General features: G+C 42.0%; 1 protein-coding gene across 1 annotated transcript in view; it reads right to left on the bottom strand.

The window, feature by feature from the left end:
- hcn4 (hyperpolarization activated cyclic nucleotide-gated potassium channel 4) overlaps nt 1-14,945 on the bottom strand; it is a 354,702-nt gene that overhangs the window by 295,873 nt on the left and 43,884 nt on the right. The window contains exon 2 of the mRNA XM_048520718.1: nt 10,940-11,363. Within this exon, the coding sequence (XP_048376675.1) occupies nt 10,940-11,363 (424 nt within the window). The remainder of the gene's footprint in view (nt 1-10,939; nt 11,364-14,945) is intronic.

The raw sequence follows: 14,945 nt of genomic DNA, 5'->3' as shown, positions 1-14,945 counted from the left end.
GGAGTGCTGCTTTGTTGAGATCACTACCTTTCATACGTGATATTTAAATGACATCTTATTCAATCTTTTCAGATGGACGGAATGGATCCTGGAGCATTATTTTGAAGAAGAGAAGCAGAGTTATCCCTGATGTCCCAGCCAATATTTATCCTCAATTAACATCGTGAAAACAGATGGTCTGGTCATTATAACATTGCTGTTAGTCAAACCTTGCTGCATACAAATTGTCTGCTGTGTCCCCTATGTGACAACTATGACTACAGTTCAAAAATTACTTCATTGGCTGTAAAGATATTTTGAAACCTCCTTTCGTCATGATAGAAGCTGCATAAATACAGGTCTACCTTTCCGTTGTCGAGAGCTCAATTACAACAGAGTATTCCTCGAAGGCATCATCTTCGGCATAAAGGCCCTGTTGAATTATTTAACTTTTCCACTGCCTATGCCACATCCAACGACAGAATCTTTCCATTATGCTGTATTTTCTGTGCTGGACTGAAAAGGATAAAGGACTTTTTTTTTAAAGACAAGATTTACTCTAACGGGCTCCAGCTCTCACAGTACTCTCCTACTCTACTCAGTTCTCACTCGCAGGTTGGCAATTTTCAAGCTCTGGTGAAGAGTATTCTAGACTCGAAACATTAGTTCACTCTGTCTCTCCAGGGATGCTGCCTGAACACGCTATGATATCCAACTTTTTTTCTTTGCAGTGTCAACTTTCAAGGCTTGATTTGGGGTAACAGTGGGAGAAAGTTCTAGGAAGAGCTGTTCTAAACCTTTTACCATTCAGAGCACCTCAGTTAAATAGATCATACATCATAGAGTCCCTACAGTATGGAAACAGGCCCTTTGATCCAACAAGTCTACACTGACCCACAGAACATCCCACCCAGACCCATCCCCCTATAACCCACCTCTACATATCCCTGGACACTACGGGTAATTTAGCATGGCCAATCCACCTAACCTGCACATCTTTGGACTGTGGGAGCAAACCAGAGCACCTGGAGGAAACCCACACAGACACGGGGACAATGTGCAAACTCCACACAGACAGTTGCCTGAGGGTGGAATCAAACCCAGGTCCCTGGCACTGTGAGGCAGCAGTGCTAACCACTGAGCCACCACATCCTAAAATCTGCTCCCAATCTTTTTTTTACATACAAGAGCAACTTAAATTCTTTAAAAAAAATTAATAAAAAATAATCTTTTGATAAACATTTATTTCCACAAAACAAATGCATAAACAAAACTGACTTTAATCTGGCTTAGATCTTAACAACGGTAAGCATTCAGAAAGCAATTCACTCACTGGCTTATTTTTACAAACACAAGGTTAGCACAATAGTATCAGCATCTGGATGTGTCATTAAATATAGCATCTGGTGCTTTGTCAAAGTGTTGTTTGAATCTAACATTTATGGCACGCTGCTCCAGAAGATAACACAAACTCTCTCAGGAAAAAAACATTTGCATGTCTCTTTCTATCTCTGTCATTTTGTTTTAAAGCCTCTCTTCATTTGATGATGTTGAATAATGGCCTGATAACCTTTCTGTGCTCCACTTGTTTTGTACGCTCACTCTCGAGATTATCATGTGACCAGTTATAAAATTTAAAGTTTCTGTTCTTTGGTCACAGGGATGGGATCTCATGGGATATGGTCCCCCAGCCAGAAGGAAGAGGGAGATTTTACATTTAAGTCAGCTTTACCACCCCACATGAGAAAGCACTGCTCAGTCCCTGTACTGCTGCCGAAAAGCATCTTCGTCCCAACACAGGAATCCAATGGCCTTCATGCATTTGTCATCCATGTACAGATTCCCCCCACCTCCCCCCACTCCCCGCTAATGTCTCACACCCTCCACCCAGCCCACCCTCTCGCATCACCTTCACCCCCCCCCAACCGCCTGTCCCATGATGTTTGCACCTCCCACGAACTCCAGCCCTTTCTGTACCCCACCCCATTCCCCCTCAGGCTGATGTCACCCCCTATCTAATGCAATGGGTAACTTTAAGGTCATCTCCTTTACTGTCTGGTTCTATGGCCAACAGCCAGGCAGAGTCCCAACATTGTATACGCACAACACATGGGAGTTGTTAAAGGTGAACCCTGTTAAAAAGCAATATATACTTAGGAGGGAGGAAGTTTGAGGACTTGGGGCAGGTGGAAGGAATGATGTGAAGGACCTCCTGAAGGGTTTAGGCATGGGTTACATCCAGCAGATAAGCGGAAAGGCACTTGTCTCCTGACCTCAATAATCATTATCATTGCCATTGCTCTGAGGAAGGGCCACTGGACCCAAAACATTAACTCCCTTTCTCTATCAACAGATGCTGCTAGACCTGCTCTGCTTTTCTAGCAATTTCTGCTTTGGTTTCTGATTTCCAGCATCCATACGTCTTTAGGCTTTTAATTATTGTCATGATTTCCAAATTCAGAAATCCAAATACCCAGAGTCAAATTTAAAGTGATTCGTTAAAAAAAATGTAGTCTCAATATACAATATTTCAAGAGGTGAACCAGCATTGCAGACTGAATTAGGTAACCTTCATCCTATCTCTCAATAAACCTGACAAGTTAAAGGATAGTTGGGGGCTAGGTTCAGTTTTAGCACATTAACCTCTCCCACTGAACCCAAGCACATCTGTATTCTATGTCGTTAAATTTTTCCACCAGGTTCAAGGTTCAAGGTTGGGAAAGATGCATGTTTGAAGAGACAAGAACATAGGAAAAAGGAGCACAATTAGGTCAGATAGCCCCTCAAGCTTACTCTAACAACAGGATATGTTCTCTACCACTGAAGCCGTCAGCAAACAAGATCTGTTATCGTGATGTATAGGTGAGGACATGGCATTCAAAACATTCATGCGGCAGTGATAGGATGTGCCCTTTGCTAGGTCAGATGGAGAAAGCTAAATGTGCTTAAATGCCTCCTTTATTCGAACGTATCTTGTCAATGTTGGAAGTCTATTGAACTGAGGGAGTAGTAAAGATGATACAAATGCTGCCTTTTTCACCATTAACCCATTCTTTCACGCATGCCCTGCAATGTTTTATTCTGTAGGAAGAACTGTACCCGCGTTAGACCATAAGGAATTGGATGCAGCAGTGTGCCATTTGCCTCCTCAAGCTGGCTCCACCAATTTATAGAATCATGGCTGAGTTCTGAAGACTGGGCCCGAAACATTAACTCTGTTTTTTCTCTCCACAGATGCTGTCTGACCTGCTGAGTTTTCCCAGCATCCGCAGCTCTCTGGGGTTTTTTTTATGTTTTATCTGACAGCTTCAATCCGCTTTTCTGCCTGTCCCCTATAACCCTCAACTTGCTGGGAGACAGAATTCAAAGTTCTCACGACCAAGTGAGAAAATAATTCCTCGCCATCTTGGTCTTAAGCATGAGATCTCTTGTTATGAAACTGTTCTGGAAACTAGCTCTAGATTTCTCCAATGACAGGCAACACCCCCTCAGCACTTACCTGTCAAACATCCTAAATGTTCCAATAAGATCACCTCTCATTCCTTTAAACTCCAACGAGTATAGAGTTATCCTGCTTAAACGTCTCAAAGACAAATCCTCCATCCCAGAAAGCAATGTAGTGCAGTTCCTCTGAACTGCCTCCACTGCAATTATTTCCCTGTCTTACAGAGAACACTTCAACCCGCAAGTTCCCTTCCAAAACGCACATCATTCCATCTTGGAAATATATTGTCTCTCATCTGGTGTAATTGAGTCAAAATACGGAAATCCCTCCCTAATGGCATTGTGGGTCTACCCATACTAAATGGACTGCAGCAGTTCAAGACGGCAGCTCACCATCACCTTCTCAAGGGCAATCAGGAATGCTGGCCCAGCCTGTGATGTCCATGCCCTATGGATGCATGAGAATAGAGTAGGGTGACTACAATTGCAATGTCCCATACAGTTGCAGCAAGATTTTGAGTTCTGAAGAAGGGTCACTGGACCCGAAACGTTAACTCTGCTTTTTTTACCCCACAGCTGCTGCCAGACCTGCTGAGTTTTTCCAGCAATTTCTGTTTTTGTTTCTGATTTCCAGAATCAGCAGTTCTTTGTTTTACTGTAGTTGTTTACAGATGGAGGATTACTGCTCAATGGAGCGCTCCAGCAGAGGGAAGATTGAATTTACTAATGGAGTCATTGAAAAGTGTAACGCAGGTCCCCTTGTTTGCCAGACAGCATTTTATATCACAGAGACAAGTGAAGACATATTCCCCGTCACAAGGCAACATCGTGAAAGGTCTTAATTTACCTTACATTCCCACCAAAGTGATGCCATGTAATCATTTAGACAATTGTTTTCAAATTTCTTAAAGTGGCGAATGACATTCTGGGGAAGAAACACAATTGTGGAATTCTCAAATTATCCTAATTCAAAGATCAAATGCAGACTACATGTCACGACTTTTATTATATTACACATTCTCTGCTGCATTTTTGGCTCTGAATGTATCAACTGTGTGCAATATTATTTTCACATCATACTTTTGAATTCAGCGCTTCAAACACTTTGATGTGACATATATTTCAAAGGGCTGTGATTTTTTTTCTTTTAAGCATTTGCATGTGTTTCATGATGCTAATGGGGAAGGCCATTGAAAGTATATTTTTAAAAGAAACACACACACACACACCAACAGCTGTTGCGCTGAAATTTCATTACTTGTTCCACATCTCGGACTGACCTAATTTTCTTCTGGAATGAAGCCAAAGCAGATGGAAAATGTTTTGTAACATTGTGCTGGATTCTAAATGATTACAAAAGGAGAGCTGTGCTCAAGGTGGGCAAGTAAATAGAGGCTGGTAAGTTCCTGCAAAGAAGGTCATGTGACCCAGTGGCCTCCCTGCCTTTGAATCAGAAACTCTAGTTTAGAGCCCCACCTCAGAAATTGACAGGCAAAGAAAATGTGCTCACGAGGGCAGGCAACCTACAAAACCTTCCAACATATGTCAATGGCAGGAAGAAAATGGCTTATTGCTCACCCATGATTCGGCATGAGATTCCTGTTGCCTGCATCTTCAACACACCAGTGTTCTCTGGCCAATATCTCTGTTTCAGTCTTGCTGCCGTGCTCCAGGGAAGCTCAACATAAGCTGCAAGACAGCACCTCATTTTCCACTTGGGAACTCCACCGCCTTCTGGACTCAAAATCAAGTTCAACAATTTCAGGGCTTGAGGCATCTTCTACCATGTCCTTACCTCAACTCAACACACCAGGCTTTGTTATCACATGGCCTGCTTTTACACGATAACCATTGTTAGCCACCAAGAGTCCTTATTGGACTCTTATAGGCTGGTTGTTATCCAACTGTATGTTCAACTGTTCTTCTCTCTTTGGGCAATAACTCCACCTACTGTTTATTCCTTAATCCGTATCTTTTGCATACAAATCAATAATTTCTTAGCTACCATCAGTTTTGAAGAAGGGTCACTGTACCCGAAACATTACCTCTGATCTTTCTCCATAGATCTGCTGAACTTTTCCAGCAACTTCTGTTTCTGACTTCCTGCATCTACAGTTCACAGTTCAACCTGCAAGTTTGCTTCCAAAACACACATTATCCCATCTTGGAATTATATTGTCATTCATTTGGTGTCATTGAGTCAAAATCCTGGAATTCCCTCCCTAATGGTATTGTGGGTCTATCCATACTAAATGGGCTGCAACAGTTAAAGAGGTAACTCACCATCACCTTCTCAGGGGCAACCAGGAATGGGTAATAAATGCTGGCCCAGCCTGTGATGTTCAAGTCCTATGGATGCATGAGAATAGCATAGGGTGACGACAACTGCAATGTCCCGTACAGTTGAGCAAGATTCTGAGTTCTGAAGAAGGGCCACTGGACCCGAAACATTAACTCTGTTTTTACTCTCCATAGATGCTGCCAGACCTGCTGAGTTTTTCCAGCAAGTTCTGTTTTTGTTCTGATTTCCAGAATCAGCAGTTCTTTTTTTCATGATTAGGCACTCCTACCAAAACTGTAATCAATGGGTATCAGGGAGCAAACTCTCCAGTGGTAGGAGCTATTACCTGATACATAGGAAGATGGTCGTGGTTGTGGGAGGTCAATAATCTCAGCTCTGGGACATCTCTGCAGGAGTTCCTCGGGGTAGTGCCCTGTGCCCAACCATCTTCAGCTGTTTCATCAATGATCTTCCTTCCATAATAAGATCAGAAATGGAGATGCTTGTCAATGATTGCACAATGGTCAGCACCACTTTGACTCCTCAGACACTGAAGCAGTCCTTGTCCAAATGCAAGAAGATCTGGAGAATATCCAGGCTTGGGCTAACAAGTAGCAAGTGACATTTGTGCCACACAAATGCCAGGCTATGACCATCACCAAAAAGAGACAATCTAACCGCCGCCCCTTAGCATTCAATGATATTACCATCAGTGAATCACACACTAGCAACATCCTGGGAGTTATTACTGGTCAGAAACTCAACTGAACTCACCACATCAAAGCAGCAGCTGCAAGAGCAGGTCAGAGGCTAAGAATGCTTCGGCGATTAACTCAGTTCCTCACTCCTCAAAGCCTGTCCACCATCTACAAAGCACAAGTCAGGAGAGTGATGGAATACTCTCCACTTGCCTGGATGAGTTCAGCCCCAGCAACACTCATGAAGCTTGGCACCATCCAGGAAAAAGCAGCACACTTGATTGGCACCACATCCGTTAGCATCTATTGCTTCCACCACCAACACTCTGTAACAGCAATATGCACTACTTACAAGATGCACTGGAGTAATTCATTAAAGATTCTGAGACAGCACCTTCCAAACCCACAACCACTTCCATCTCGAAGGATAAGAGCAGCACGTACATAGGAACACCACCACCTTCAAGCTCCCCCCCAAGCCACTTACCATTCTGACTTGCAAATATATTGCCGTTCCTTCACTGTCACTGTGTCAAAATCCTGGAATTCTCTCCCTGATGGCATTGTGGTTCAACCCACAGCAGGTCGACTGCAGAGGTTCAAGAAGGCAGCTCACCACGACCTTCTCAAGGGCAACTAAGGGCTGGCAATAATTGCTGACCTAGCCAGCGATGCCCACATCCCACAAAATCAGTAAACAAAAAAAAACCTCCAGCACACTGGGAAGTTAGAGGCAATGGGAAAATATTGACTCATTGATAACACTTGCTATGCAATCTTCTTCAGTCTTTGAGATCACTGCACTACTCCAATCATGGCCTCTTGTGTGTTCCTGATTTTTGCTGTTATATCCCTGCACACAGTATTGGCTTCAGCCTCAAAGAATTGGAATTTCCCCTTGAACCCTTCCAACTGGCTTCAATATGGCAGCATGTTGTCTCAGTGGTTAGCACTGCTGCTTCACAGAATCAGGGGCCTGGGTTTGATTTCACCCATGGGCTACCATCTGTGTGGAGTTTGCACATTGAGTGAGTTTACTTTGTTTGCTCTGGTTTACTCCCACAGTCCAAAGATGTGCAGATGAGGTGGATTGGCCATGCTAAATTGCCCATGTTCTGGGATGGGCAGGCTAGGTGAGTTAGCCATGGGAAATGCAGGGATACAGGGGTGGGTCAGGTTGGGATTCTCTTTAGTAGGTTGGTATGGGCTGAATGGCCTGCTTCACACTGAAGGGATTTTATGATAAACATTCAAGCTCAGATGTTTTATGCTTGGGGAATGAACGTAGACATTGCCTCATCAGGTACAACAAACTGCTGGGGATTTCTTTCATTCGTTTGTGACATGTAGGCATCGCTGTCTGGCCAGCATTTTTTACCCATCACTAATTGCCATTGAGAAGGTGGTAGTAAGGGGCCTTCTTGAACAGCTGCAGTCCATCTGTTGTGGGTAGACCCACAATGCCAATAAGGACGGAATTCCAGGATTTTGTCCCAAAACTTTGCATTATTTATTTCTCTCTACTCTTTTAACATGGTCCTTAAAACCTAACTTTCGACCAAGCCATTCTTCTCCTCTGTTAATATTCACATTTTGCTTGGTCACACACCCGTGAAGCATCTTGAGTTATTTTGTTTTGTTATGTTAAAGGGTTCAATATAATTGAAAGTTGTTGATGCAAACTTTGGAAGGAGCATGTCACTTATATGCCCAATGCCAAAACTACTGGAAGCAAGTCTAGTTGGAGATCAGTCATTGTTGGAAAATCCAAGGATACAGTGCAAACACTTTAGAGATGGTCCTCAAAGCATTCCAGAAGTAGTCAAACTCAGTGGATACCCAGTGTTGTGGCTGACAAAATTTGGTCAGTCCATTGAGTATAGGAGTTGAGAGATCATATTGCGGCTGTATAGAACATTAGTTAGGCCATTTTTGAAATAACATATGCAGTTCTGGTCTCCCTGCTATAGGAAGGACGTTCTGAAACTTGAAAGGGTTCAGAAAAGATGTACAAGAATGTTACCAGGGTTGGAGAGTTTGAGCTATAGGGAGCGGCTGAATTGGCTGGAGTGTGAAAGGCTGAGGGATGACCTTAGAGAGGTTTATAACATCATAAGAGGGATGGATAGGGTAAATAGACAATGTCTTTTCACCAGGGTGGAGGAGCCCAAAACCAGAGGGCATGCCTTTAAGGTGAAAGGGGAAAGATTTAAAAGGGACTTAAGGGGCAATGTTTTCAAACAGAGAGTGGAACATGTATGGAATGAGCTTCCAGAGGAAGTGGTGAAACCTGGTACAATTACAACATTTAAAAAAACATCTGGATGGATACATAAATAGAAAGGGTTTAGAGGGATATGGGCCAAATGGTGGCAAATGGAGCTAGATTAATTTAGGATATCTGGTCAGCATGGACAATTTAGACCAAAGGGGCTGTTTCCATGCTGCGTATCTCGATGACTCTATGACTCTATCCAGGGAATATTCAGAGTCCAAGTCAGGGCATCAGGGACCTCTGATGCCTTGATCAGCCAATCTGTTAAGCATCAGCTGTCCTGGAGGTGGCAGAGTCTGCTGATGACACAGTGGGTGTTTCAATCATAGAGCCATAGAGGTCTACAGCATGGAAACAAGCCCTTTGGCCCAACTTGTCCATGCTGCCCAGTTTTCACAAATTAAACTAGTCCCACCTGTTTGCATTTGGTCCATCTCAGAACCATCCCAGAACCTAGTGAGATGAGGGAACATCTCACTCTTGACCCTGAGGGGATAAGAAGAAGAAGAAGAATGCCTCATGTAAAGTGATTCTGAACAATGACTTTGGAATTATCCTGTTTAGCCTTGCCCAGCATTTCATACCATCAGATTTTGAAATAGGGATGAGCTGGTTAAATCCCTGTATGTTTCCTACGTCATAACAGTGACTATACACCAAAAGTATTCTATTTGCCATAAAGTGCTTTGGGAAGCTGAGTAGTCATGAAAGGTGCAATGTAAATGCAAGTCTTCATTTCTTTCTTTTCATACAGTGTGACTCATCATTCTACCTTTACCCTTAAAGATCAGTGCACTAATTAATCTTGTACGCACAATTAAAACCAAATAAAACTGTCTTACTGGATTAATGGCTTTGTTAAAACAGTTCGCAAGCACATTAACCAGCATGCTAAAAATAATATCGTACTCAGAATTTCCTCTGAAGACATTAATTTTATTTAACCTAATAAACAAGAGTACCTTAAACCAGGAACACGTTCCATGCCTGTCACTAGTTGGCTTTGAGACAAAATTACAGTCAGCAGACCTTCACATCACTTGCTCACTCTGCCCCAGTTCTATATTTGAAAATTATAATTGTATGTCTGGATTTTTGTACTATGCTCCATCCTCAAGAGATGTATCAGAAAGGAAGCACTCTCAGCTATGGTTAGGAAGGCCCAAGAACAAGAACACAAATTCTAGACTGACATTTCAATGCAACACAGGGGAACTGCTGCATGGTCAGACTTTCTGCCTTTCTGGATAACAAAGAATCCTCCTGCATTGCATAACATCTACATGAATGCGAAGGACACTGTTGGAAGATGCACAAAGGAATTATTCCCAGCATTCTTGTGTCATATTCATCACTCAAACAACAGCTGGAAAACAGATTATCTGATCATTGTACAGATATTGTTTGTAGGATCCTCCTGTGCAGTAACAAATTCAACAGCGCTTCCAAGAAAAAAATACATCACCAGCTGTAATGTGCTTTGAGTCATTCAGAGATTCTGAAACGTGCCATGTGAAGGCAAATCTGTCTTGCTTCAGCTACCTCTGAATATTGACCCAAAGGAGATGCTATAGCAATGGTTCAAAGTCTGTATTGATGGCTTTACAATCCTGGGTACCTCAACAAAAAATCAAGCCCATGTGCAAATGGTTGGGGTCTTTATAGGTGGAGTACAGTTGGCCATTACCCTGTGTGGTCTCAGATCATAAGGACATACTCATCAAGAGATGGTAAGAACTGCTGATGCTGGAGTCAGAGATCACACGGTGTAGAGCTGGAGGAACACAGCAGGCCAGGCAGCTTCAGAGGAGCAGGAAAGTTGACTTTTTGGGTCAGGACCCTTCTTCAGAAAATCATTTTCTGATGCTGCCTGGCCTGCTGTGTTCCTCCAGCTCCACACTGACGTATTAATCAAGGCTGTTCCTAAACTTTCCAGGGCCCAGTATCACTTTCTTCACTACAATTGAAAAGAGACAATAACAGAATTGGTATAGGAACCATCGAGTGGGAATCTCAACTTCACCAATAATTAGTATGTAAAGATAGGACAGAGATCAGGAAATCCATGGGGAAATCTGTGTGACCTTAATTTCCACTCATTTCTTTGCTTTGACCATGAAAGCGAATCCCAGTGTGTATTTCATAGAACAGACTAATTTTCTGATTCAGTACCATTTGCAGTCACTTTCTGTTGTTAAGGTAAAAGGCCAGACTCCAGAGAGTCAAAAGAAAACATTGGAGCTAAATAAAGTGGGGACTTACCTCTTCCCATTGATGGATGTAACGAATTAATCGGGATAACCGCAGCAACCGAAGGAGACTGAGGATTTTGGTAAATCTTACAATCCGCAGCGCCCTGGCCGTCTTGTAAACCTCTGAGTCAATCCTTGTTTCAACTATTAGAAAAATATAGTCCACTGGAATGGAGGATATGAAATCGACAACGAACCAGCTTTTTAAGTACTTCATTTTGATCCTCTGCGGATCCAAAATAATCTCTGTGTTGTCCTCCACAACAATCCCAGTTCTGAAATTCAGCACTAGATCGACAAGAAAGAAAGTGTCTGACACAACGTTGAAGACTATCCAAGGAGTGGTGTTCTCATCCTTGAAGAATGTAATTCCCACAGGAATGATGATCAGGTTTCCCACCATGAGAAGCAGCATTGTCAGGTCCCAGTAGAACCTGTAAGGAGAAATATTGCTGTTTTATTCATCATCCTTACTCTATGAAAACTAAACATTGCACAGCACTGAGACAGATTTTTCATCCAAGCTAGTCATGCAAGTTCTTATTTTCACTCACACCTCATAAAATGATATCAACAAAGTTCTCATAATCCTCTTCGACAACGGCCCCCCAGGACAGAACTGGAGCCTAAGATTCACATCCATTGATACTTTGTGTAATGAACTCCTGTAAAGTATCCGAAGATGTTTTATCTACACCTTGCCTTTAAGGAAATCTTGTGATGAGTGTAAACATTGATGCAACTCTCCCTGCTGGTTAGTTTGCAAGCTCCACTTACAGACATCGGGTGGTTTGTTGTAATTGGAGATAGCAAGAATGGAAGATGCTGGAGTCAGTTTCGGTGCAGTGTGGAGCTGGAGGAACACAGCAGGTCAGGCAGCATCAGAAACATCATTCTCCCCACGACCCCAGCCTCATCCCATGTCTAACCTTTCTTCTCATCCCCACCTCCCTGAACTGACACAACCTGTCCATCTTCTTCCCCACCTACCCACCCTACCCTTCCCACTAACCAATCCCCACTACTCCTACCTGCATCCACCTATTGCCATCCCACCTACCTTCCCCTAGACCCACCCAACTTTCCTCTTTTTTTCCCCAGGTCCCTCCCCCTCCCAAGTATTGATAAAACATCGAATCTTCTCTCCTCTGGTGCTGTCTGACCTGCTGTGTTCTTCCAGTTTCACACTGTATCGACTGGTTTGCTGTAATATCTGTTTCATGACTCATAAAGTGTTTTACAGTTTTAAATAAACCAAACCATAGAATTAATCAATCCCTGATGTAGAATTGATTATTAGATCATCAACATGACATGAGATACGCAATCAAATCAAAGACCTCCAAACCTCAGCAATCACAAGTTCTATTTGCTTTTAGATAAAGGAGCACAAGTGAATCCCCTGTTATTGCCCATCACATCAGTTACGTCTAACTAACAAGGCACTTCTATGCCATTTCATCAAATGTGTGTCTAATGATTGAGAATCTGTTGAATCCAACCTGACAATGTGTGATTTATGGAGTTTAGTACAAATGGATATACAGTAGACATTTCACCAGGTTAAGCAGACCTTAATCTTACAATGAGCTATAATAATTTGTTCATGGAAATGTTCAAAATTTTTCCATCCTTCTAGTATTTTATAATTTTTTAAAAAATTATAGTCTATAATTGTTATAAATTATAACTACTTGTATTTGTATCAACACTACAATTTGTCACTTTGTGGCCATGATAATTTTTCAATAAGCTAATTATCTATACACCTTACAAACCTTAAAGTGCTAATGCTGGTCACCTCAATTAATCCACATGGCAGCAAAATCTTCATTCTAAAATGTTTTTCATATAATCACTACATGCCACCCAACATTAATTTGAATTTCTCAAAAATTTTTGCTGATGAGTAGCTCATCTCCTCTCTCTATAATTTTTCCAGTTTTAAAATTTCATTCTTTCTCATGCTTCAATTTTTTCAACAATGTCCTTACTCCTTTTAATTTTTCCATTTTTTAAAATCTCCTCGCTTTTTTATATCTCCCCACCCTTCGTGACAACATCCAGTTCATCAACCCTCATTCACAATCAACTTAAATAACCTTTGTCCATTCACCATAATAAAACCCTTAATCATTTATAAACCTGAAATGAAGCTTTAGTAGCAACGGCTTGATTATTTCTAAGTCCTGGTGTCCAATTCTAGTAATGTCAAATGTGCTTGAATATAGCAACATGAAGGGAAAAAAAAGACCATCTACATAAGAGATGAGAACTGGCTTTGCTTGCACAGCAGTTTGAAACTGATTTTATCATATTTCAGTCATTCATTTGCAAATGATTTTTTATTCGCTTGTGAAATATTTGTATCACTATCTGGGCCAATATTTATGGCTAATGTTGTTGTCCAGAAACCAATAAGTTTGGTGACTTTCTCTAATGTAGCCATTGTGAGTAATACTGGGTTAAACATAATTTAAAGCTAAACTTATATTTCTGCCAGATTTCAGATATTCCTTTATAGATGCCTGTGAACCTTATCAATCTGCCTTAAGCCAGGCAATTTGCCACATTTTTAGGGCCTTCCCAATTTATATCATTTATAATTTTTGCAAGTAAATGTTTCTTCACTGGCTTGTGTGCTACATTGGTAATATCCCTACCCTGAGCCAGAAGGCCCATTTTAAATCTCATTTGCTTCAGAGGCATGTTATTATATTGGTGAACGCAGGAGTAGCAAGGTGGCTCAGGGGTTAGCACTGCTGCCTCACGGTGCCCAGGGACCTGGGTTTAGTTCTGCCCTCGGGTGGCTGTCCATGTGGAATTTGTACATTCTCCCTGTTTCTGCATGGGGTCCCTTTGGGAGCTTTGGTTTCCTCCCACAATCCAAAGATGTGCAGGTTGGGTGGATTGGCAGTGCTAAATTTCCCACAGTGAGCAGGGATGTACAGGCTAGGTGAATTAGCCATTGGAAATGTAGGGTGCGAGAGAGGGGGGAGGTCTTGTTGTGATGATTTTCAGAGGGCTGTTGTGGAGCTGATGGGTTGGCTAGTCTGCCTCCACACTGTAGGCTTCCAAGAATTTATTGATAAAAGTTTCTACAATCCTTGCATCCTGCAGACAGGTTCAGATTGTTTATACTTAGAATGCAGTGCTATCTGAGGTTAGCAACAAAAGGTAGTAGCCTGAAACATCTTAGGATTCCTAATAACATCTCAAATCAGTTTTATGTTTTCTAATCAACCTGTTGAGTGATGTTATTACACAACTGTGGAACAGATCGGACTTGAAATCTGGGCCTCCTGATACTGAGGCAAGGACACTACTATTAAACTCAAATTATACAACCCAAGTCAAATCATCTTTACCAGCGGCCAGAATACTGGAGCACTTGTAAAAGGGAAGTCCTCCCAGCTGTCAGCATAATGAACTTCCACAAAAATTCCAGTTCTGGAGAAGAATCATACCAGACTCAAAACTTTAAACTGTTCTGCTCTTTCCACAGATGCTGCCACACCTGCTGAATTTCTCCAGTATTCTCTCTGTCCGTCCACAAAACTATTTCTGGATTGTTAGCGGATTGATTGCTTTCGATCAATTAATGTAACATAAGTAGGGCCACAAATAGTTTTTAGAAGATTCCAAAATCCAAATCTCCACATCTGTAAGATCCACAGCACGCCCTCCACAGTCCAATTTCTCTCTTCTCCAATGAAAATCACAACATAAAAAATTTGCCCATTAAGTATCCTTACAAATTCAAGGATCAGCCATCCTTTGTGCACACACCTCTCAGTCTACATATTTCCTGCAATACAGATGCAAAATTTGAAAGCAGGTGTGCCATTGTTTAGATGAAGCTAATATCTCAGTTTAGCTTTCAATGCCTCACCTTTCCTTACAGCTTCCATTGAATTTTTTTTCCCTTATTCATTCATGGGATAAGGGTGTCACTGGCCAGGCAGTATTTATTGCCCATCCTTAATTGCTCAGAGGGCAGCTGAGAGTCAACCACT

This window comes from Stegostoma tigrinum, chromosome 36 (assembly GCF_030684315.1).
Source record: "Stegostoma tigrinum isolate sSteTig4 chromosome 36, sSteTig4.hap1, whole genome shotgun sequence".
NCBI lineage: Eukaryota > Metazoa > Chordata > Chondrichthyes > Orectolobiformes > Stegostomatidae > Stegostoma > Stegostoma tigrinum.
This window is presented reverse-complemented; position numbering and strand designations above follow the sequence as displayed.